This window comes from Melitaea cinxia, chromosome 2 (genome assembly GCF_905220565.1).
Source record: "Melitaea cinxia chromosome 2, ilMelCinx1.1, whole genome shotgun sequence".
Lineage (NCBI taxonomy): Eukaryota > Metazoa > Arthropoda > Insecta > Lepidoptera > Nymphalidae > Melitaea > Melitaea cinxia.
In genome coordinates, this window is record NC_059395.1 from 5,888,501 (window position 1) to 5,911,475 (window position 22,975).

At 31.3% G+C, this 22,975-nt stretch overlaps 1 protein-coding gene across 1 annotated transcript; it reads right to left on the minus strand.

Annotated features, from left to right (window-relative positions):
• Positions 1-1,920: 1,920 nt before the first annotated feature.
• Positions 1,921-19,860, minus strand: LOC123663294 (protein takeout-like). The gene is made up of 5 exons (XM_045597986.1): positions 19,806-19,860; positions 13,081-13,172; positions 7,384-7,532; positions 3,520-3,653; positions 1,921-2,219 (listed from the first exon to the last, which is right to left on the minus strand). The coding sequence occupies exons 1-5, from the start codon at positions 19,858-19,860 to the stop codon at positions 1,921-1,923; spliced, it is 729 nt and encodes a 242-aa protein (XP_045453942.1).
• Between the last annotated feature and the right edge of the window lie 3,115 nt (positions 19,861-22,975).

Here is a 22,975-nt window from a genome sequence, read left to right on the forward strand (position 1 = left end):
AAATAATAAAATGCGATGTCAATATATAAAAAAATACACAAAAATCCAACAAATTCAAGGACATGAATAAAACAAAAAGTCTTCCAATCGATTTTATAGAATGTCTTATAATATAACTACTTATAAGAATAATTCTAATTTATAATACAATACAAAAAGATTTATTAAACTAAAACATTTAAAGCCAATAACAATACACAGATATATACGTAACTGTCATTAATATGAAGTCATAGAATTTACAAATAAATATTTCACAATGCTTAAACCGTAGGTACTGCATAGCGCGTTTTCCTATATTAAATGTAATGTTTACTTATATAATTCTTAACTAAGAAACTTAAAATTTTGTAAAAGTATTATATAACAATTTACTTATCAGAATAATGTTTAGTTTATCTAATACATATAATTATTTTCAATAATGATAAAGTAACAAATAGATATTAATCCAAATTGCGACTAATTCATTCTAACCCTAAAAAATCTATTAAAAATGGCAATAAAGTGTAATAAGAACTTGTGGTACTTCAAAATCTAAAGTTTTAAAAAATTTAAAGTTTTTTTTTACATATTAATTTATTCACGATGAAACTATAACAGACCCATTGAGGAGAATTTGAATATTTTAGAGGCATTATAGAATTCCATATGAAAACCCAAACTATATTTATTTTCGTTATAATCGGTCTGTGCGTCTATGGACACGTAAGCCGTGCCTTATATGTTTAGTTAACAGTTAGAGAACATAAGTCCTAAGTTTTATTTTTAAGATAACATATATTTTTGACCAACATTTACTAAAGTAAATCTATAAAAACTAATTTCATTTGATATCCCACAGTGTATAATTTGGAAAGCTTTTGTATTTTTGTTGTATGTGTATAAATAAAAATCTTGTGTCATGTGTGATGTTTATCCGGGCTAAACTCCAAAGCAACTGGACTGGTTTTAAGAAAATTTTCCACATATATGTACCTTGTCCAACTTAAAATATAGGCTATATTTTTTTCTATTAATAACCGGGAGTGAAACTGAAGGGCACGGCTAAGAAAAGAAAATTATAAGAAAATAAAAAAATGACTGATAAATATTATAAGAAAATTATTTATCAAAGTCGTGTACTATTATTAATGTCATAGTACATCAAACTCCAGTCCAGCATATTTGCTGCGTATGTTGTGAGTTAGCTGTATCAAAGACAAGTCTAAATGTACATATTGTTATTTAATCTAGTGAATATTTCAGCTTTGTTTTACACAAAAAGGACGAAACTATAAAAGACTTTTACTTTTGTTAGTAAAAACAAATTTATGGATGATTATGAACAGCTCTAAAAATAAATTTATTTACTAAATAATTCTACCAATATTTGAAACAGTATGCAAAAAAATTATTAACTAATAACTTAATATTTAAATTAAACTGCAATAGTAAAAGAACTAAAAAGATTCAAAGTACAATTTGGTTTAAAAACAATTGTTTAGTGATTGAAATACAAAGAATGCTACATATAATTTTCATTCAAACAAGAACATTATCATACTTAATACAAGATCTTGAATAGTACAAAGAATATCTAGAATAGCAAACATTACGAAAAATATAGAAAATTTTTAGAAAATTATAGAAAAAAAATACATATTGTTTTCTAATGTTTACGCGAATTTCACTCATTATAATGAAACAACTTTATCGGATTTACGGGAGGAACTCCCGTGACCGTGGATTCTATAAATTATCCGAAAAAACTTAATAAACCGCGATCAAATCCGAAATAGTTGTTTCATTGTAAAAAATACAAACTTTAACATCCAAAATCTAACCCAACATTCAAGGTTATTTAAAACGTAAACACTGACGCTGGTTCTTAAAGTTCTCTATCGTAATATCACAATAAAAACGTCCTTGTCTGATATATCAGGGGAACAGTTCCTTATACGTAAATTTGGATGTTATCTTGTTCGCCATCTCTGTGAAAAGATCAGCAAGACTCTTCTCAAGGACTGGACTGATTTCTTGCAAGAATACCTGAGAATTATCGTTGATGACCCTGTTTGTGGCCGGACCCAGGACTGGATCGCCGTCGAAGAGATTTGTCAAGTAAATGGAAGATTCCCCAACGCGGAGCTTTACCTTCATAGGCTCAAAGTTTAAGTATTCTTCCTCACCGCGTTTCTCTTTATGGCCTCGCATTGTGACGTTGCACGCATAATCCTCTGTAAATTATTTGTATCAATTAAAGACATTGCAATTTTAAGTTTTTCAAGGAAAAAAGTAACAAATCATAAATTTTTCCAGTGCAAACCAAAGTCACGTAATTTGACGTAACTGTTAAACAATTACAGAAACTAATTTTACAAATACGACCTATTTACATTATACATGTTATGGCTGTTCACGTTGAATACAGGAACCCTCTAAACAAAAAGCTGCACACTGCGTCAACGGGCCAGTAGAACCATATTTTTTAACAAATAACATTTCTTCGTAAACTTCTAATTTGTATAATATATATATATATATCGTATGTAACACTCATGGCGGGAATCGAATCAACTCATACGAAAAAGCACACTGTGCCAACAGGTACAGATTAATTGACTCATATTCAAAATTGATAACTGGCACATACACTTGAACCACATAAAAAAATTGGTAATAATCGCAATACCAGTGATATTTATTATATAAGGTACGCAATATGTAGGTAATAGAACAATAATTTCACTTTGACGCCTTTGACAATATGGACGGACGGACGGTAGACGTCAATACAAATAGACTTTGATAGCGGGAGGTAGAATAGACCAATAGGAACAGTTTCGACTCAATAAATAAACCACGACATTAAGATCAATATATGCAAATAGAAATATCTCACAAATATTCGATATATAATAATTCAATGGTAAAAAATAATAAAAAATCAAAAACTTTTTACTCTTGGATACCATCATCCATCAAACGGCGTTGTCCACGACCGGTGAAACAGGCCCTAAGTTTGTTAAGAACGTTACTCAGTAGTTTAGCTTTTTTGCTGAGCATTGTTACAACTATTACCTTCGGATTTTTAATATAAATTTATGTCTAATAATTTTTGCGTACAGCGATTTATTTAACATATTTGTTAGAATTATTTAAATGAGAAAAATAATTATAATTTTTAATAGTACCTAATTTACAGAAAGCGCATAAAGATTTATTTTTATAGTACATACTTTATAGAAAGCGCATAAAGATCGATTTTTAATTAGTCTCGATACTCGTATTGTTTTAATCATCGCTAATTGAAGCATCATTGCCACTTATATATAATGAAAAATAAAAAGAACAACCTAATAAACGAACCAGACTACAGGAATATTATCATGGGTTTGAGGCCATAACGTTTGCAATAGAACCGAAATATCGTAAAATTATAATAAGAAAAAACCTCGTTAATATCACGTGTTTTGAAAATTTCTATAGATTTTTTAAATATTTATCTAAATTTTATTGTAAGACTATTGAACTCACTAAAAGATCCAGTGATGTTTCCTTTACCCTGCAACCTTAGGAGCAGCACTTGTATATCCATCTTGTACTTCCCCGCGAAGTCAAGTCTTGGTAGTAATAGTTTGAAATCAAACCGATTTCTATCTAGATCTGACCTGTAATTAAGAAGAAATAAATTTATATTAGCCATATATTATGTATACCGTATATTTATTTACTTTTATTTCAATATCTATACCATATCCTTCTATACATAATCTTAATGCCGGTATTTAACTTATGCGTAAATAATTAGATTGTTATGTAAAATGTCTTGACACAATTTTTTTTACAAATTATTTGTTTATATTTAATTTTGTACAAATAAATATATTTACGTTATATAAATAAAAAATTAAACAGAAGCAGTACCTTAGACCCAAAACAGGTAAATACTTACTAACCTTAATTACCAATACATAAAAAAATATAATTTTTTTTATTATTAAAATAATAAAGTAAGAAATATTGTACAAAAAAAATTAAGTAACTCGTATTTAATAGTACATGATATTGATTTTTTTTTTATATTACTGAACGAACTTTACAGTTTTAAAGATCCAGATTAATTGTAATTTATTATCATTATACTTATTCTTGACATAATTTATATATGTACACCTTATATAAAAGTGAAAGGCAAACAAAATGCGGCATAAATATATTTGGTTTAAAAATATCATATAAAAACAGGTAGCATATAGACTACAGTTAGCGTATACCTATTATTAATATATGTATGTATGTATGCCTATGTGAGTAAGTAAATGTGACCTATATTTCATACCATTTATTTTTTTATTTTTTATTTATTGTTTATTTTTGTTTTTACTACTGTTTATTTTTTGTTATAATTGTTTATCCTACCTCAACGCCATTTTTTTATTTATTTTGTACGTGTTGAAATTCACTGGTAGATAACGCTGTATGGCTTTTAGTCCGCCTTTTGCGCAGCATGTTATGTAATAAAGTTTTAAACTACATATTTGTTTATTTTATAAATAAACTAAATTACAAAACGAAAACATAACAGTTAAAAAAGGCTCAATGCGTTTTTTTTCCGTCTTCAAAACTAAAAAATGAAAATATAAAGGTATCGAGCTCCGCTCGGAAATGTTTAATATGTGATTATAATTAATACTAGCAGTGCCCGCGACTCGTCCGCGTGGAATTCAACAAAAAAGTTAGTTTTCAGTTCGCAGAGTAATAAAAAAAATCTGAAATAAAAGTAGCCTAAGTTATTCTTTATCGCATCAGCTATCTGCCAGCGAAAGTTCTGCCAAAATCGGTCCAGCCGTTTCAGAAATTAGCCGGATAAAACAGACAGACAGACAGACAAAAATTCTAAAACATGTTATTTTAGTATATGTACGGTGTATATATCCATATGCATTTAGTAAAAAGTGATTATTTTATTATTACAAATAGACACTCCAGTTTCATTTATTTAAACACTAGCTTCTGCAAACTATCACAAGACTATAAAAAACGGCGTGAAGGGTCAATGGTCGAAGTGAAGTTCTTTTCGCTTTTTAGTAGATTTTTGGTGTACAGACATATTTCATATTGTAATATGTTAAGCTAACAGAGTTAAATTGAAAATTTTCTCATAAAATTCTAAAATATTTATAATTAATATTAATGACTTAAAATATATTACACTATAGCAAGAAGTGTCGAAAAAAGTCTTGTTACGCTTTTTTCGATCTCGCTCCCAACCCGCTCAGTGCATGTACTGAGCGATAATAAACTTCGTTTCAAAAATTTGTCAACTCGATGCAGCGTTTATCGACTTTTTTTTAATTTAACGATTAAATTTTATTTATAAAGACTTGTCTTATTTATTTAATTTTATTTTTATTAGGTGATATATATGTTCGCTTTTGTCTGTGCTTTTGAGTGTTGTGCATGAGGCATTCATTTGTTTAATTTAGTTTTATCTGCTGTTAACTAAACAAACTCTTCCGGTTTTAATATAGCAATCTCAAATCACGTAATAACACAGTACGTAAAAATCACGTTCTGAATATTAGAGTTATCTTTTAAGCATTAGTCTAACAAGTCTGTTCTAAGAAAAATATATTGTTCGTTATATATTCTTTGAATAACAATTATATTATTCAACTATTTTTTTTCTAAACAATTTTAAAAATAAATTTGTTTAAATAAAAAGTAGTTTTTACACTGTTACTATAATTATATTAATGAATGTATCACGATTCAGCCTGTAACATCCCACTGCTGGACATAGGCCTCTTTCGCCATGTACGAGAAGGAGCTTAATGTACACACTGCTCCACTGCTGGTTGGTTTATATATTAATCTTTGTTATATATTATTTGTATTTGTGTAAGCAATTGTTTGTGAACCTTACGAATAAAACAAAATACATAGGTATTTGTTTCTTGTCTAGGTTTATGTGTTTGTGTGGGACTCCTCACTATGCCTCAGAGAGCACTTATAGTATCGGTCCCAGCTATAATCGTAAAAACCTGATAGTAATTACTAATAGTTAGTCGGAAAATTACCACAAATTCACATTGGAGCAGCGTAGCGGAATAGCCTTAACCGTTCTCTAATATGAAGAATAAGCTTTTGTAAAGTTAGTTAAATTGAAAAAAACGTCACGTCACGTTTTAGTCTGTAACATTCTACTGGAGGACAAAGGCCTCTTTCCCCATGTAGGGAAGGATCGGAGCTTAAGCCACCTACATACTCCACATCAGGTTGGCGGATATACCCAACTGTGAATAACAATAACGATCGCAATCAGGTGTTCGATACCACCGAGACCGTCAGCTTAACGTGCTCTCAGAGATAATCAAACCGGTGATAAATCCGGTGGTGATAAGCCGGTGTTTAAACGCCTACAAGGCACACGCACCGTTATACAAGACCGGTCGTCGTCGTGACGTTTATTTTTGAATATACAAATTAACCTCAGGCTATATAATTTATTTCCTTACATAATATTCTAAATATATATACATATAATAATTTTTATGAATAATATTTATAAAACTTGGTATTGAATTATTCTTTAAGTGGATTTCTTTTCTGGAATAAAGGAATGAAGGACTTTGTCAATGTCCTGATTATTAGGTTAGCGCTTACACACTCCCTGTATCTACTCAGGCCTGCCTGGATCTATCCACATCATGCTTACGTTATATTAAAAGTACTAAACATAATTGTGTTTGCAGGCAAACGAAGAAAAACCGATGTCAATTACATCGACAAGTAATACAACGTATGTAGACGAAAAAATAGTCAAGTAAATACGCATTATCAAAGATTACTCTAATAATTGTAATCAGATCTCCATGAAATTTAAATTTGACCACATGATAAACATCGGCTTTCGATTAAAGTAAAAATCATCAAAATCGGTACACCCAGTAAAAAGCTATGCGGATTTTAGAAGGTTTCTTTCGATTTCTTCGGGATCTAGAATCAGATCCTGGTTTCCTTATCATGGTACCACACCTGGGATATCTCCTTTCCAACAAAAAAGAAGTATCAAAATCGGTTCATAAACGACGGAGTTATCCCCGAACATATATCTATAATATAAAAATGAGTCAAAAATTCTAAAAAAAAATTTAAATTTCCTGAAAAAGTCTAAAAACAACACTTTGCTATACTCCGATACAAAAGATTTGTGATAATACTTAAAAGTCAATTTGAACTTTAATACCATACGATAAAGTTTGTGTTAGGCGATACGAAGTTCGCCGGGTCAGCTAGTATATATATATATATATATATATATATATATATATATGGTCAAATTGAGTAACCACCTCCATTTTTTCGAATTCGGTTGAAAAGAGACGGATTACTTACTTTAACTCCTGAATAATAAAATTACTCGGGCCCCGAACTTTGACATCATTGACGACAGCAGTAAGCTTGGCACCTTGGGGTCCGCGAGCGAGCGCTATCTGCCCTAGACTTAAGGGCTCGATACCCGGTACATCCAGTTCGGGTATGCCCTGAAATTAAAAATACCTTATTTAATAAGTTATAAATAAATAAATGTCTCACACTCAAGAGCCTTCTCCTACAATAATGGCCTGAATCAATAATTCAAAAATCAATTAATCTCGACGACATCTGTAGAGAAAATGAATCCTGTATCAAAGATCCGACCGCAGCCGCTACTGCATCAGGATGCTGTTGTTGCTTGTTACCATTGCGCCAATACTTTATTATTTCTACAATATTGTATATATTGCTCGCTGTAATATTTATTGGAACGAAATTCCTTACAGCAGGCTTGACATTTGGCTGGGCGATCAAACTGAGAAAAAACTAAAACCATAAGAAAAATATATGACGGAAGTGACGTAATATCAGTCACACGACGAATATAATATGACGTTTGTAAAACTAAAATATTACTAGTAAACTTTTTTTATATTATTTATGTAATTTTATACTGTCGACAAAAATAAATAAAGGCACGTGTTTTTTATTTCAATTAATAGTTTGAATTATTATTATTTTTTTGTTTGATTTATTTTATTTTACGGTAGGTATTTGTTATTTTCTAAAATACTAAAATCCCTAAATACTTTTATGTAGTTAATTAAAAACCAGTCAACAAAATTAAAAAAAAATCAAGAACTAGAAAATATATATAAAATTTAACAATTTTTTTGTTCAAATTGTGTTGTTTCTATACTATCCAAAGGATCTTCGTTCCTACCTGGTGTCCCATGACACCACATTATTTTAATTTTATATATAAATTATTTATATATAAAATTAAAATTATTTATATAAATTATTTACTGTCATAAATTCCGCTTAATTTGCAAATCAAACAAAATGTGGTATTATGTTTACGCATGTACTTGTCATCACGGCATACTTTACTTATATTATGAAAGTGGCTGACAATGACATACTTTCGAATTCGTTAAAAAATATTTATATATTATTTATCCGACCGCTATTAACACTCATAGTTGAAAGTCTTTTGTTACTCTGAGATTTCTGACCTTAGTTTACGCACTCGCAATTAAGTATTTTTACGCGAGAGTAAATAAATATCTTATGTTTATCTAACTTAACAAAAAAAAAAAGAATATTTTACTTTTAATACGTTCCACACGAAATTATAAACTGAATATATTTTTAGCAGAAACAATAATATATATATATATATTTATATACACACACTGACATTTGCAATAAATTGTACAAAAAGTAATAATGATATGCATTAATGTATGATCGTATAATATTTTATCCAGTCCCAAGTAAATTTAAATAAACACAAACACATACACCACTGTATATACAAGCAGTCAGGAAAAAAGATGAAACCTGTGACAACTCGAGCTACAGCCGGTGGTTCCAACGACAACTGCATCAACACGACACTAATACAAACGATAACACTCAAATAAGACATGTATATTATAGTTATTGTGTTTTTGTTTTTTATTATTGCTATTAACTAAATGAGATTACTTAACACGTACATAATAACAACATTTCTACGTGTTAATGTATTAACCGATTACAAAAAAGTACGTGTGTGAGCACGTACAAAACTGTTACCTACATTACTATAGTAATTTTTATGTACATATTTGTAAATTCAATAGTTTGTTACTATTTTAAGTTATATTTTTTTTAATATAAATATTATCAATTAACTAATAAAATAAAATTAGACTATCATTGTCAATGGGATCACATACATAAACAAGATATGTAAATCCCAAACAAATCGATGAACGTACATATAAACAATCTGCAATACATGTTTGTTCTTTTAGGAGATCTTCGATTTTTCTGGCAATCCACCGTCATTTTAGATTTGATTAAAATTAGATCACCAAATTGACGTCTCAGTTGACGAAAATATCAGAGGATATAAAAGAAATACAAACAACTTTCACCTTTTTCAAAATCATAGTAATTAGGATAGTAATTAACAATCTATAGTCGGCAGGTCGGCAGCGCGCTTGCGATGCTTCTGGTGTTGTAGGCGTCTATAAGCTACGGTAATCGCTTACCATCAGGTGAGCCGTACGCTTGTTTGCCGACCTAGTGACTTAAAAAAAAAATCTATAAGTAATAAGTTTCATACAAAAAACAAACTACAAATAATCGTACCTGGGTTCCAAATCGAATGACAATTCGATTGAAGTAATTAGACAAGTGGATGGTTTTAGTAATAAATTCTTCCTCATTACGAAATTGGCTGATTATAAAGATGTCGGAAGTACTTCACATACATAACTATTTACTAATTACATACCCTTATTATCTAATTGAAACTAACTCGTGAGAACTATAAAATACACTAACAACCCATTACTGATAATAACACCTGTCAAACGATAAAAAATGTACATAATTTTTGAAGACCTACGTGCCTGCAGCGTTTTTGATAAAATACGGAAAAATGAATCAGAAGTAGTGACAAAGGACTATGTTGTTCTATCTATGTCCGTTATGTATATAAGGCTTGAGTAATTATCTAAGGAACATAGTTGAAAATGGGGTTGCTTGAAGCGGTTACGATAATTGCCGTTGCACTTCTTGTCGAGGTAAGACTCTAATGTATATAAATATTATATACTCAATTATTAATTATCTATGGCAGTTAGTTTAAAGAAATTTAGAAAAAAAAATGTGTTTTAAGTTTATAATTTTTTAAATCCTTTAAACCAAAAGTAAACATTAATACGCCTAAAACCGTCCAATAAACACAAAAATTAGGTTATTTTTAAAAGACACACACACACTATAGATATGGATCATTCTTTCAGATCAACTTTACACAAAGTGCCGTCTGCAATGGAAGAAGTACAGTATTACAAGTGAAAATACCTAAAAATACAAACGTAACAATACAGTTACCAAAACAAAATAATCCTCTGGAATTCGTTCCATATCCGTACATGCAATCAGGCAATACACCTCAGTGCTACAAATGTCAAGGTTCCAAGTGTCAGAAATGTGAAAACTTTAATCCTAATGCAAAACCAGTCCGCCCGCCAACTCACAAAAAGACTAACATCGTGATAGACCTTACCAAAACGAAATCTAATCCGTCATCTGACGGGAAATCAAACGATCCCGGTAAAAATGGAACAGTGATAGTTTTGCAAGACACAACTGCGGCGTCTAGTGCTAGCCAGTCCTCAGCATCAGGAAATAAGGGAACATCTGCTTCAAGCTCCGCAGCAACATCTACATCTCACACGGATGTTATCGCTAGTATTAATGAAAACTCGTCAAATGGTCAAACGGAAGATATTTTCGTTGAAGATGCCTCAAAGTCAACTGCAGGTTCCAAATCGAGTGCCTCTGCGGGTATAAATCCGCGAGATCGTCAATATACGGATAAGTCACATGATCATAAACATCATGATCATAAGCATCGTGAACATAAACCACACCATCATAAACACCATGAACATGAGCCACACAAACACAAACATCATGAACATAAAAGCCATGAACACAAATCCCACGATGATGATCCCGATAACCATGAGGAACCCCGTGACAATAAACCGAAAGATGACAAACACCTCGATGATGAGGACCATCATAAAGATCATGACAATCAGCATGATGATAAGGACCATCATAAAGATCATGACAAACACCATGATGATAAGGACCATGACAAACACCATGACGATAAAGACCATGACAAACACTATGACGATAAAGACCATGACAAACACCATGACGATAAAGACCATGACAAACACCATGATGATAAGGACCATGACAAACACCATGACGATAAAGACCATGACAAACACTATGACGATAAAGACCATGACAAACACCATGACGATAAAGACCATGACAAACACCATGACAAACACCATGACGATAAAGACCATGACAAACACCATGATGATAAGGACCATGACAAACACCATGACGATAAGGACCATGACAAACACCATGATGATAAAGACCATGACAAACACCATGATGATAAGGACCATGACAAACACCATGACGACAAGGATCATGACAAAAAACATGATGATAAAGACCATGATAAAGATCATGACAAACACCATGATGATAAAGACCATGACAAACACAATGATAAGGACCATGACAAACACCATGACGATAAGGATCATGACAAACACCATGACGATAAGGATCATGACAAACAACATGATGATAAGGACCATGACAAACACCATGATGATAAGGACCATGACAAACACCATGACGATAAGGATCATGACAAACACCATGACGATAAGGATCATGACAAAGAACATGATGATAAAGACCATGACAAACAACTTGATGATAAGGACCATGACAAACACCATGATGATAAGGACCATGACAAACACCATGACGATAAGGATCATGACAAACACCATGACGATAAGGATCATGACAAACAACATGATGATAAAGACAATGATAAAGATCATGACAAACACCATGATGATAAAGACCATGACAAACACAATGATAAGGACCATGACAAACACCATGATGATAAGGATCATGACAAACAACATGATGATAAAGACCATGATAAGGACCATGACAAACAACATGATGATAAAGACCATGACAAGCACAATGATAAGGACCATGACAAACACCATGATGATAAGAACCATGACAAACACCATGACGATAAGGATCATGATAAACAACATGATGATAAAGACCATGATAAGGATCATGACAAACACCATGACGATAAGGATCATGATAAACAACATGATGATAAAGACCATGATAAGGACCATGACAAACATCATGACGATAAAGACCATGACAAACACAATGATAAGGAACATGACAAACACCATGATGATAAGGACCATGGTCATGAACCTCGTGATAATTAGCCTGATGATCATCAAGATGCTCCATCACAAGACCAGGTACATAAGAACAAGGAAAAAGCTAAAGAACAACATCCTCCTAAACAAAAAACACCATCTGATAAGAAACCACAACCTGAAGAGGATCCGTCACTGGATCCACGATCAGCAGCACCTGAAGAGCCATCGCCACCTGCTCAAAAACTACCACCAACTGATCAGAAACCACAACCTAAACCAGAACCTACGCCTGTCAAAAACATCGAATCGTCAGCAGAAGCTGCCGCTGCCGCTGCTGCAAAAGCGGGGTCCTCTACAACCAGTTAATTTCTAAACGTTTTATTTAACAAAAATGAAAGATGGTAAATAAAATAAAAACTAGAATGTGTCATAAAGGTGAAATATTTACCTACTAACTTTTATAAATATCTTAGATACCATATGACTCATTCTTACAAATCAAATATATTCAAAAATGAACTGTCGAAATGTACGCAAAAACTTCCGAACTGCACCAAATCAAAAAATTATTTTTTGTTCTTATCGTTAATCTCATTATAAAATTTGTGTAAATGAACATTTTTAATAAATTAGCACAATCATGAAAAAAAACGTAGGGCGGTACAAAGTTCACTATTAGATTCTTTCATATATAAAATGAAAACTTGAAATTAGTAAAAAGCAGTTACATTACCTTAATCATCTTAGGCCGAAGTTCTTCTATTGAGTTTATGATGCATTTGTCTACATTTGGGTCACTCCGTTGACAGATTTTTATGTATGGAGCTGGAAACAGAAAGGTTTATATTTATTACTAATTTAATTTTTATGGTTATGATAAAATTAAATGGTTTTCGTGCTTGTTGTATTATTATTTTTTAATTTTTACAATAAAATCTTTTTGTTTATACCTTGTAAATACCTATTTTTATTTATGCTCAACTGAATATTGTTGTTCCTGGATACGGCCTTGGTATTTATTACGCTGTATCGAGTATCCGTCACCAGATACCATGAAACAGTATTTAGTAACTAATATTTATTTTACACAAAGGAAAATTATAACAAATATTTTATAATTATTTGTTCAGTTTTATTAAGTTTATATTTTCAAATAAAAGAAATTTTAACTGCTTTGTTTAATTATATTACTAATAGTTTTAAAATATAGTATAATTATCTTAAACTCGACGTCCCGTTCGGATTTACTCGTGTTCTGATTTGACACATTAAATCAAAGTTAAGAGTTATCAAAACGATATAATTATTTTGATCTTATAACATGACTCATACATTCAAAATCAAAAAATACCTGAATCAAATATTACCTTTATTCTTCATTGTCATATACAAATATTAACAACAACGCGAATCATATCATTTTTCTTAAACAAGCATTCAAAGTTTCTCCAAAAAAAATGTATTCTTCTAGTATATAAAAATAGGTAAAAAAACTTTTTAAGTTAAACGGTTTTATGTTAAACATACATTGCAATGTTTAAGATAAATGTACTAAAAACCAAAAAATAATAAAATAGATACAGTCGTGGGAATTATAAACATATGCATAGACTAGACTAAAATAAAACCGTGGGGCACGTCAATTGTCTACAATCGTTGATTAAAATGTTTGTTTTGTAATGTTACACTATAATTAGGCAGTTGTTCAACCGACAAAGATGGACGTGTGATAAGTAGGGCTAGAATGTGGAAACAAGCTAGCAAGCTCGATTATAAGCGAGTTTTAGGGTTTCATAGTGGTGAGCGAGTAGTACTTTTATCATATGTTTTGTCGATTAAAGACAAACTACGAGCAGTGAAACGATTCCTCGCCAGCCAGCAGTGAGAATGTCCAACGATAAACTAGTTGAAACATCTCTTTTATTTACATGGAGTGTATAACTATTGGAATTTCCATGAGCAAGAAAATAGTAAGTAATTTCCTCACCGTCTGCGGGCCAACTGCCTATTTTAACGACGAATTAAACGATTCTTCTATCGCACATTAAGTCGATAATTTGTAGACAATTGACGTGCCCCACGGTTTTATTTTAGTCTAGTGTATGCATATGTTTATAATTCCCACGACTGTATCTATTTTATTATTTTTTGGTTTTTAGTACATTTATCTTAAACATTGCAACGTATGTTTAACATAAAACCGTTTAACTTAAAAAGTTTTTTTACCTATTTTTATTTTCTAGTTTTTAGTTTTTATTTCGCATTCTGTTTAATTCATTTAGTGCTTCATTATTGCAAGGCCCATCTTAAATATTGAGGTTGTATAGTGCATTGTATTCTTCTTGTCAAGCCCTTTTATTTGATACCCATATTGGTGGGATTGATAAAAAATTGTTATCAGACATTTGGTAGCGGCGGCCAGCTTAGATTTCAATTTTGCATAGTAAATTGTATTCTACTTGTTGAGACCTTTCATTTGATACCCATGTTGATGGGATTGATAAAACCTAAGTTATCCGCCATTTTGTAGAGGCCGCCATCTTGGATTTTAATTTTATATAGTACATTGATTATACTGGTTGAGCACTTTCATTTGATACCCATATTGATGGGATCGATAAAACCTACGTTATCCGCCATTTTGTAGCGGCCGCCATCTTGTATTTCAATTTTTTATAGTTTATTGTATTCTGCTTGTTGAGCCCTTTCATTTGATACCCATATTGATGGGATTGATAAAACCTACGTTATCCGCCATTTTGTAGCGGCCGCCATCTTGGATTTCAATTTTTTATAGTATATTGTATTCTGCTTGTTGAGCCCTTTCATTTGATACCCATATTGATGGGATTAATAAAACATAAATTATCCGCCATTTTGTAGCGGCGGCCATCTTGAATTTATAATGATAATGAATAAACATAATTTAAATTGTATTGTCACCAAAATCCAAAGTGTATACAAAATTTCAGATTAATCGGTTGACAGGAAGAGGGTGAAATTTGAATTACTAAATTTGACCCAAGAATAAATAATAAATAAAAAATAAAACAAACGGGGTGAGCTAAATAAAACCGTTTAATAAAAACGTTAGTTTGGTTTTTAAGAAAATTGATACTAACATACGTAAGCATTAGGAAAACTGACAAACTGTAACAACAACGTTACGACCCCAATTCATACCTTGAATGGAAACAGGTTTGTTTGGACGTTGCATCACAGTAGCATCGCTACTACACATCTACTGTAAGACCTAACAAGTTTTCCACCAGCTACTGCCATATTTATACTAATATGTAAAAGTGGAAAATTTTATTTATCGATAATCGATAATCTTTAAAACTAAGTAAAAACATTACGTTATGATTGTGTTTGTTTGCAAAAGGAAAAAAACTGACTTCAATTACATGGGCCAGTTATTCAACGTAGGTAGACGACACAATAGTCAAGTAAATGCGCATTATTGGCCATAACTTAGCAAGTACTCCTCAAATCTCGATGAAATTGAAATGACACCTCATGACATGTACAAGCTTTCGATTTTTTTTTAATCACCCAATAAATTTTACTGGATGTACCGATTTATCAAAATCGTAATGACATAGCGTTGCTTGTCAGATCTCAATTAAATTTAAATGGAAACACATTGCACGCTCCACTTTTCAATTGAAAAAAAGTCCTCGAAATTGGTTCACCCGGTCAAAACTTTTGAGGTAACATACATAAATAAAATATAGTTGAATTGAGAACTTCCTCCTTTTTCGGAAATCGAATAATAACTCACAATTTGAAAATATTAATTCTATATTTGTTTATGGAAATATCTGTACTGAATGAAACTATTGTATTTTGTTCTATGCGGAAAAATTCAATTCTTTTGTCGATCTTTGTTCAATTTAGTTCGAAATTACACAAGTAACAAAACACTACAATCTAGGCCCCAAACCAAAATATTTTTATTAATTGTTTATGTAGGTATATACCGTTTAAATGTATGAATATTGTACTATATAAAACTATGTTTAGTATTACAAATTGATTTAGTTATGTGATAATCTTGCATTGTTGGTTGCGCACTTTTACCGACATATTTTTTCCTGTACTACTTCTATTAAAGGTTGCCTGGAAGAAATCGCTATAAGCGATATTGCATACATTATTTGTTTTTGTTTCAAATTGTTCTAAAATGTATCTTCTTTTTTTGTGTGCAAAAAGCTTAATAAATAAAATAAAATAAATTTTTATGTATAAATAAGAACGATAAACGAGCGGTCAACTCCACCTGATGTTAAATGGCTACTGCAGCCGCAAGATAAGACAGTATTACGTCACGGGTGTGTTACTGTTCTTAAGTACGTCCAAATTTCCTGCAAGTGCAGTGTTCATATATAGTTTTTAATATACGTAACCTTGAATATGTACTTATTAATGATATCAAAGCATTAAAGCGTAAGTCATTCAATCTTTACGAGCTTAAATTATATTCTTTTGTAGGTTTTGTAACAAGAAACACTCCTCATTAATTTAATATTTTAGATTTAATGTCGATAAAAGAACAGATGTGCTCATTGACCGTGAAAAACTAGGCCACACTCTTAGTAAGGAAAAAATAATTACACTATGTGTAAACATACATATATTATACACATTTATATGCACGAATGAATTACTCGTACATCACTCGGAGTGATAATAATCTTAGCATTTATAATAAAATTGTAATAGATCTAATCTGCACTGTAAATTTATTTTGAGAAGAACTTTGATGTCAACACCGAAGTCAGAAATGTATTTTTTTTTTAATTTATGTCCATCCGACTGTCTTTTGTTTATTGGTCAAGTAACACACAAACACAATTGTATTTTTAAAATTATTTTTTTTTAAAAATCGAACATGTATCAAATCGGGCAGCTAGCTACTTACAAACCGGTCGTACAAATGTAACACTTTACCATCACTGATCTAAATAAATAGTTATTGACTAAGAATACTATAAAAGACAAAAGCTGTCTTTCTTTGTATAGAGCTTGCTCTCTCTGCTCTTAGGTTAAAATTTAATATTTTTTAGCTTAGCTGAACTGAAACAACACAACATATAAAATAATAAGAAATAAATAAGACTAAACTAAGAAAGATTGTCATCTTATAATTTATAAATCTTACATATATTTAGACCTGTTTTTTTTATAATCTATTTCTCTTATGTTAGTCTTGAAGAAAATTGTATATATGTTTGTTATAACTAACGGCTTACTACGTTGCCATAGCATTTTCATTGATTCTCGTAGCGTCATGCTATTCAGCCTATCGCTATTCTCGATGTAGCTATGCAACACTAAAAAAACTTGAAATCGAACCTGTGGTTCCTAAGATTAGCATTTTCAACCTGAAAACTCTGTCTGTAGCTTTATTATACTAGTGTAGATTTAAAAAACAAAGTACATAAACATAAAATCGTAGGCCCTTAACGCTGTAAATATAAATATCTTGTTCATAACTAAGTCCGTATAATGATTACTTTTTAATTTAACTTTCATATTGCGTTTCCTAAATATCACAATAGGCAAATCGAGTGTGTTGCAATGGTGTGACAACATAGCTCTCAATGATCGACGCGGCTATCGTTATGTTTGTAAATATTATGAAGGCCTTATGATCGAGAGTCATTTTGCAAAAAAAAAATGGAGTAAAAGTCCAAAAAAAATTAATTTTCATTGTTGTATAGAGAAGGTCAGTCTCTGTTCAACGGTTAGTAGGTAATTACGGTTCAAGGGTAAAATGTAACGAGTACTATATTATAATATGTAGTTTTATTAATTATTTTCATACTTTATTTGTTTGAAATGTTGTCAATGTTTTCTCTATTGATAGGCGTTGTTTGTAAGAGATCACTATTTGTGATGAGATCGCCTTTACAATTTTCTAAGTTGAAATATAGTTATAATTGTCTTTAACATAGATTTAAACGTGCAATAATGTGTTTAATAAATAATAATAACAAAATGCTGACAGTATTAGGAATCATTTTACCGACTTAAACGGATAAGTTTCTAGAAATGAATTAGAGTTTAGAAATTTTTGTTGTTGAAAATTGTTTGTACATACATATAATGAAGCGTAAGTAAATAAACATTAATATGGTATTAACATACACGATTGCGATCCCAAGCCATCGAACCTTTTTGTTTTCTGCATAATACGAAATCATTGATGCTAAAAAAGTTATATTAATTTAAATTCCATTTATTTTGACTTGTTGTATATAAGTATATTTAATTCGGCCGATATCATACCAGAGACTGCGCAAGTGGGCATATAGTGCATAAACCTCTTTTTTTAAGTAGGAGAAAGGTATAACTGCATGATGTATTTTAAATATTCATTTTTATGTTTTTCTTTTTATAATTATATGTTTTGATGAATATGATCGTAGCTTTACTGCTTATGTATATTTAATTTTAAATAAATGCTACAATAAAATAAAACCTGTGTCGATAAACTGTACTACAAAATTTGATACTTTAAAAATCTATTGTCTCTATGACACAAAATATATTTTCAAAAATCATTAATAATAGTATATTTTAGTAAGACAATCTGTGTGGGTTCTTTTGCGCTGACGTTAATATAAAAAAAATTATTGCTCAACTTATATGTCGTAATAATAAATTTAAAAAAAATTAAATAATAAAATAAAAAAAAAATATGTATTGATTAAAACGTGCTATCTTAAGACATTGAAATGTTTAACATAAATTTTCTTTAACTTCGTTAGAGATTTTTTTTAATTGAACAACAAACAAACGAATTCTCTGATTTTATAATATTAAGTACAGACAATCATGTATTTTGCGAAAAATCGCTATACTCTAAATGTCTTTTAGATTTTAAGTTCTTAGATTTTTTAGTGAACGAAGTTTAATGACCGCTTAATTTGTGAGTAGTTTATATAGAACACGGAAATGTTTGGTTTTGTAGCTTATATGACACAACAAGTTGGTTGTACTTTAAGATTCTTCTATTTAGATTTAACATTTTCCTTTGAAATTCGATATGTTTTGTTTATTTTTCTCAAATTACATAATGAAGGCTTGGTAACATAAGCTTTGTTATATAATCTGTCATCGATTTATTGGAAAATACATATGTATAAAGTTTTAGCAAACAAATTTTCACACAACTTTTTTTATTTCACTTTTTTATATTTATTAATAAACAATACATAATTAATTAATCATTATCATGAAGTAAAAAATGTGAGTAAAAATATAAAACATATAGTCTGCTTACTCAAATAATTGATAATTTCAATAAGCGTAACAAGGCACAACAAAATGTAACTCTCTACTTTTTCACAATCGAAGATAGTTTAAATGCCATTTTGGCCAAATTTTATGGTTATTAATAGGTCATATGATAGCAATTGAAAAGAAGGCATTTTCAAAATTGGAACTCACGTATTTCGGCGGCAACGAACTGCAGCGCTAACAGGATCACAGCAGTGGTCAGCATGCTTGCACAACAATTTCGTAAAACGCACTCGTGTGGAAATCGATCGTGGGTTCGCCCAGCCGAGTCGCGGTGTGGACCGGCACTGTGCCTTCACACCACTCCACCACCTAAGGACATGTGAATGTCTCATTACACGGGATTTGAAAAGCCTTTGCCCAATGTTTTATCGCTTTCCTCGTCTTATCACTAAGGTGAAAGTGAGATGGGGAGATAGGGTTTGGATTGGTTTCCGATGTTGCAGGTGGAAGTTAACTATCCTTAAATAATCTAAGTCGAAAACGTGACTGTATCATGTTGCTATATACTAAGTACTTGCAGTAACGTTGTACGTGAAATGGAAAAGCTGTATTGAGTTGTTAAGCAATATCTTACCGGGAAACGTATAGAGCTAAGTCTTTATGGGGTTAAATGTCTTTATAAGCTACAACTAACAATGATCAAAAGTTGTTTCGTTCGCAATCGACCAATTAAACATATGTTTTATGATAAATAACAAGTAAAACTATTATTGTATGTTTTAGTATATTCAAATAGTTAGCTATATAAAGTGCAATGTCATATTTCGGTATTCACTAAGATCAGAGTGAATGGGCATTTTTTAGCGATCTTCAACCAAGACCTTGAGGCCTAAGCTCAGCAGTGGGATGTTACAGACTGGATGAAATGCATAAAAAATAATAAGTACTCATTAAAGTCAATTCCTTGGAACTTAAAACTTATGAACCAGTAGTGGGATATTACAGCCTGAATCGTATCGTATTGTAGTTTAAGTTTTCTATTGTGATAGTCTGCACTGTTAATTCCAGTTGTGCTAATATATAAATCTAAAACATTTAGTTGAACGCGCTAGTCTTGGTAACTAGCGGGTCGGTTTTGAAAAACCTTTTTGAATTACAGGCTATTAGTATTATTAACATTACGCTGTAGCTAATAAACTGTGTGGCTACGGCAATAAAGAATGTAGCCACCCCCTCTCTTCCCTTGGGTGTCGTAAGAGGCGACTAAGGAGAGGGATAATACAGTTCCACTACCGCCTTGAAACTTACAAAAAGCCTACCGATGGCGGGATAACCATCCAACTTCTGGCTTTAAAATACACAGGCCGAAGACAGGCAGCAGCGTCTTCGGTGCGCTAAAACCAAACCCTGCGGTCACCAACCCGCCTGCCCGGCGTGGTGACTATGGGCAACTCACATGAGTTCACGCCATTTTTGGCGCGAACTTGTGGAGGCCTATGTCCAGCAATGGACTGCGATAGGCTGAAGTGATGAGGTGATAAAAGCCAATTCGTTGTCAACATGTTCAATACTTGTAGTTAAGATTTGTGTGTTGAGGATTTCTCAATTCACAAACCAAATGGCCTTTTACAATTAAAGACTAAACATGCATATTTTGATAGAATAGGTTACGTTTGCCTACTCATAAATTATGCCAACGACTCACTTGCAAAACTCTCTAAAATATCATTCGCATTTTTTTTTTTGTTTTAAGCAACTTTTAAGTTCTATTATAATATGATTTTAAATTGAGGATTTTATTTGGAACTTTTTTTGTGTAATTTTAATTTCCATTTTATTCTTAAAGACTTCAACGCTAGAAAAGCTCGTGCGTATTTTATTTCGCACAGCTTAAACATTTCTTCAATCAAATTTACTGCTATAGTAAGTAGTGTAACAGACAAGTATCCTGCCTGGATGATATGAAATTTTTTGATACCAATATAATTAATAAATAATCTGGATGAGGTTTGTGGAAAAATGGGATATTTAGCGCAAACTTGGAGAGTCCTATGTCCAGCAATGGACTGTGATAGGCTGAAGTATGTCCTATCAAAAAAAATTTAAAAAGATTTTACAAGTGGTAATGGTCTAGCTAATAATTCTCTACTACTACAAAAAACACACGAAATAAGACAGTATCTTAGATAAAAATAAAAATGAATGTTGCTAAGCGCATAACTCGAGAATAGCTAGACCAATTCGGCTAATTTATTTTTTCGTATGTTCCCTAAAGCCCACGGTAAGTTTTAATCAATCATTTTTTTACAAAATTTACTATAAACTTTTGGCTGAATGAAGTTTGTCCGGGAAGCTAGTATATATTAGAAAACGTATTAAAAAAGAAAAAATTTAGTTCAAATATTCGTCATGCATTTACTTGTACTAAAAAACTTATATCACGGAGAAGATTGAAGGATCGCTAAGTTATCGTCACATTTTCTTGATTCTTTAACAATATCATAGACTAGTGTGGCAACCCGATGCTGCATTTATTGCTGTGTCCTATTTAAAAAGCCAATTTGTCTGGTAGTACATGGCGGTAATTGAAGTATGTTTAAAACATTTTGGAGTCATAGAATAACATTAAAATAAAAATTAAAAAATGGCGTAATCTAAACAGTATTTAGTTGTTGTTTATTATTTAGTTTTATGTGACTTTATCACCCACTTCGAATCTTTTGAAAGATTTTTTTCTTCGTTACTCTTATAAAATTTAACTCGCTCCAAAAATGACCAAATCTATTACAAAGAACAGCATTTATTTTCTTTGAAATTATATCTATGGAACTCATTTAGAAAACTTGAATATCTTATAATATTGTTTTGTGTATTTACGGATTCATAGAACGAGAGCAAAAACAAAAAAGATTGCAAAATTGGAAAATGTCGATAACCAGCGTGCCTGATTTGTAATGACCTCAGATGGTTAGTTTCAAGATTACAGACTTGTAAAACACATGCTTAGAGTGAAATATTGTAGCTCCTAAAAATGATTTACTTACCAAAACCCTTCTCATTTCCTAGAGCAGGTAGCACGTTACATTAATTCCGTTTCCGTCGGCGAACGGCGGTGAGGCAACGCGTGGTCAAGGCGAGCAGCCGGGGATTATTGGCAACAGCAGAAATGAGATCTTACTCGCTGTGGTTACGTAATAGTGTCATCAAACGACCACAATAACTTTACCAAAGGTAAGAGACTTATTGATGAGTTGTACCGTGGGCTAATTGATATTGTGACTTGTAATCATTTTACAATAATTTTGCTGTTGAGAACGCTGCTTAGTTAAGGAGAAAATATCGTAATATATAACGCAATCTGTTAACCTCCTTTATCT

Bases quoted from the DNA above. Each gene is read 5' to 3' on its own strand.
- LOC123663294 (XM_045597986.1), bottom strand. From the start codon at position 19,860: ATGCTGACCACTGCTGTGATCCTGTTAGCGCTGCAGTTCGTTGCCGCC. The intron at 3,654-7,383 runs GTAAGTAATCCG...TCTTAATTACAG, and splicing joins TTTATTATTCAGGAGTTAAA to GTCAGATCTAGATAGAAATC. The intron at 2,220-3,519 runs GTGAGTTCAATA...AATAATTTACAG, and splicing joins AAACATCACTGGATCTTTTA to AGGATTATGCGTGCAACGTC.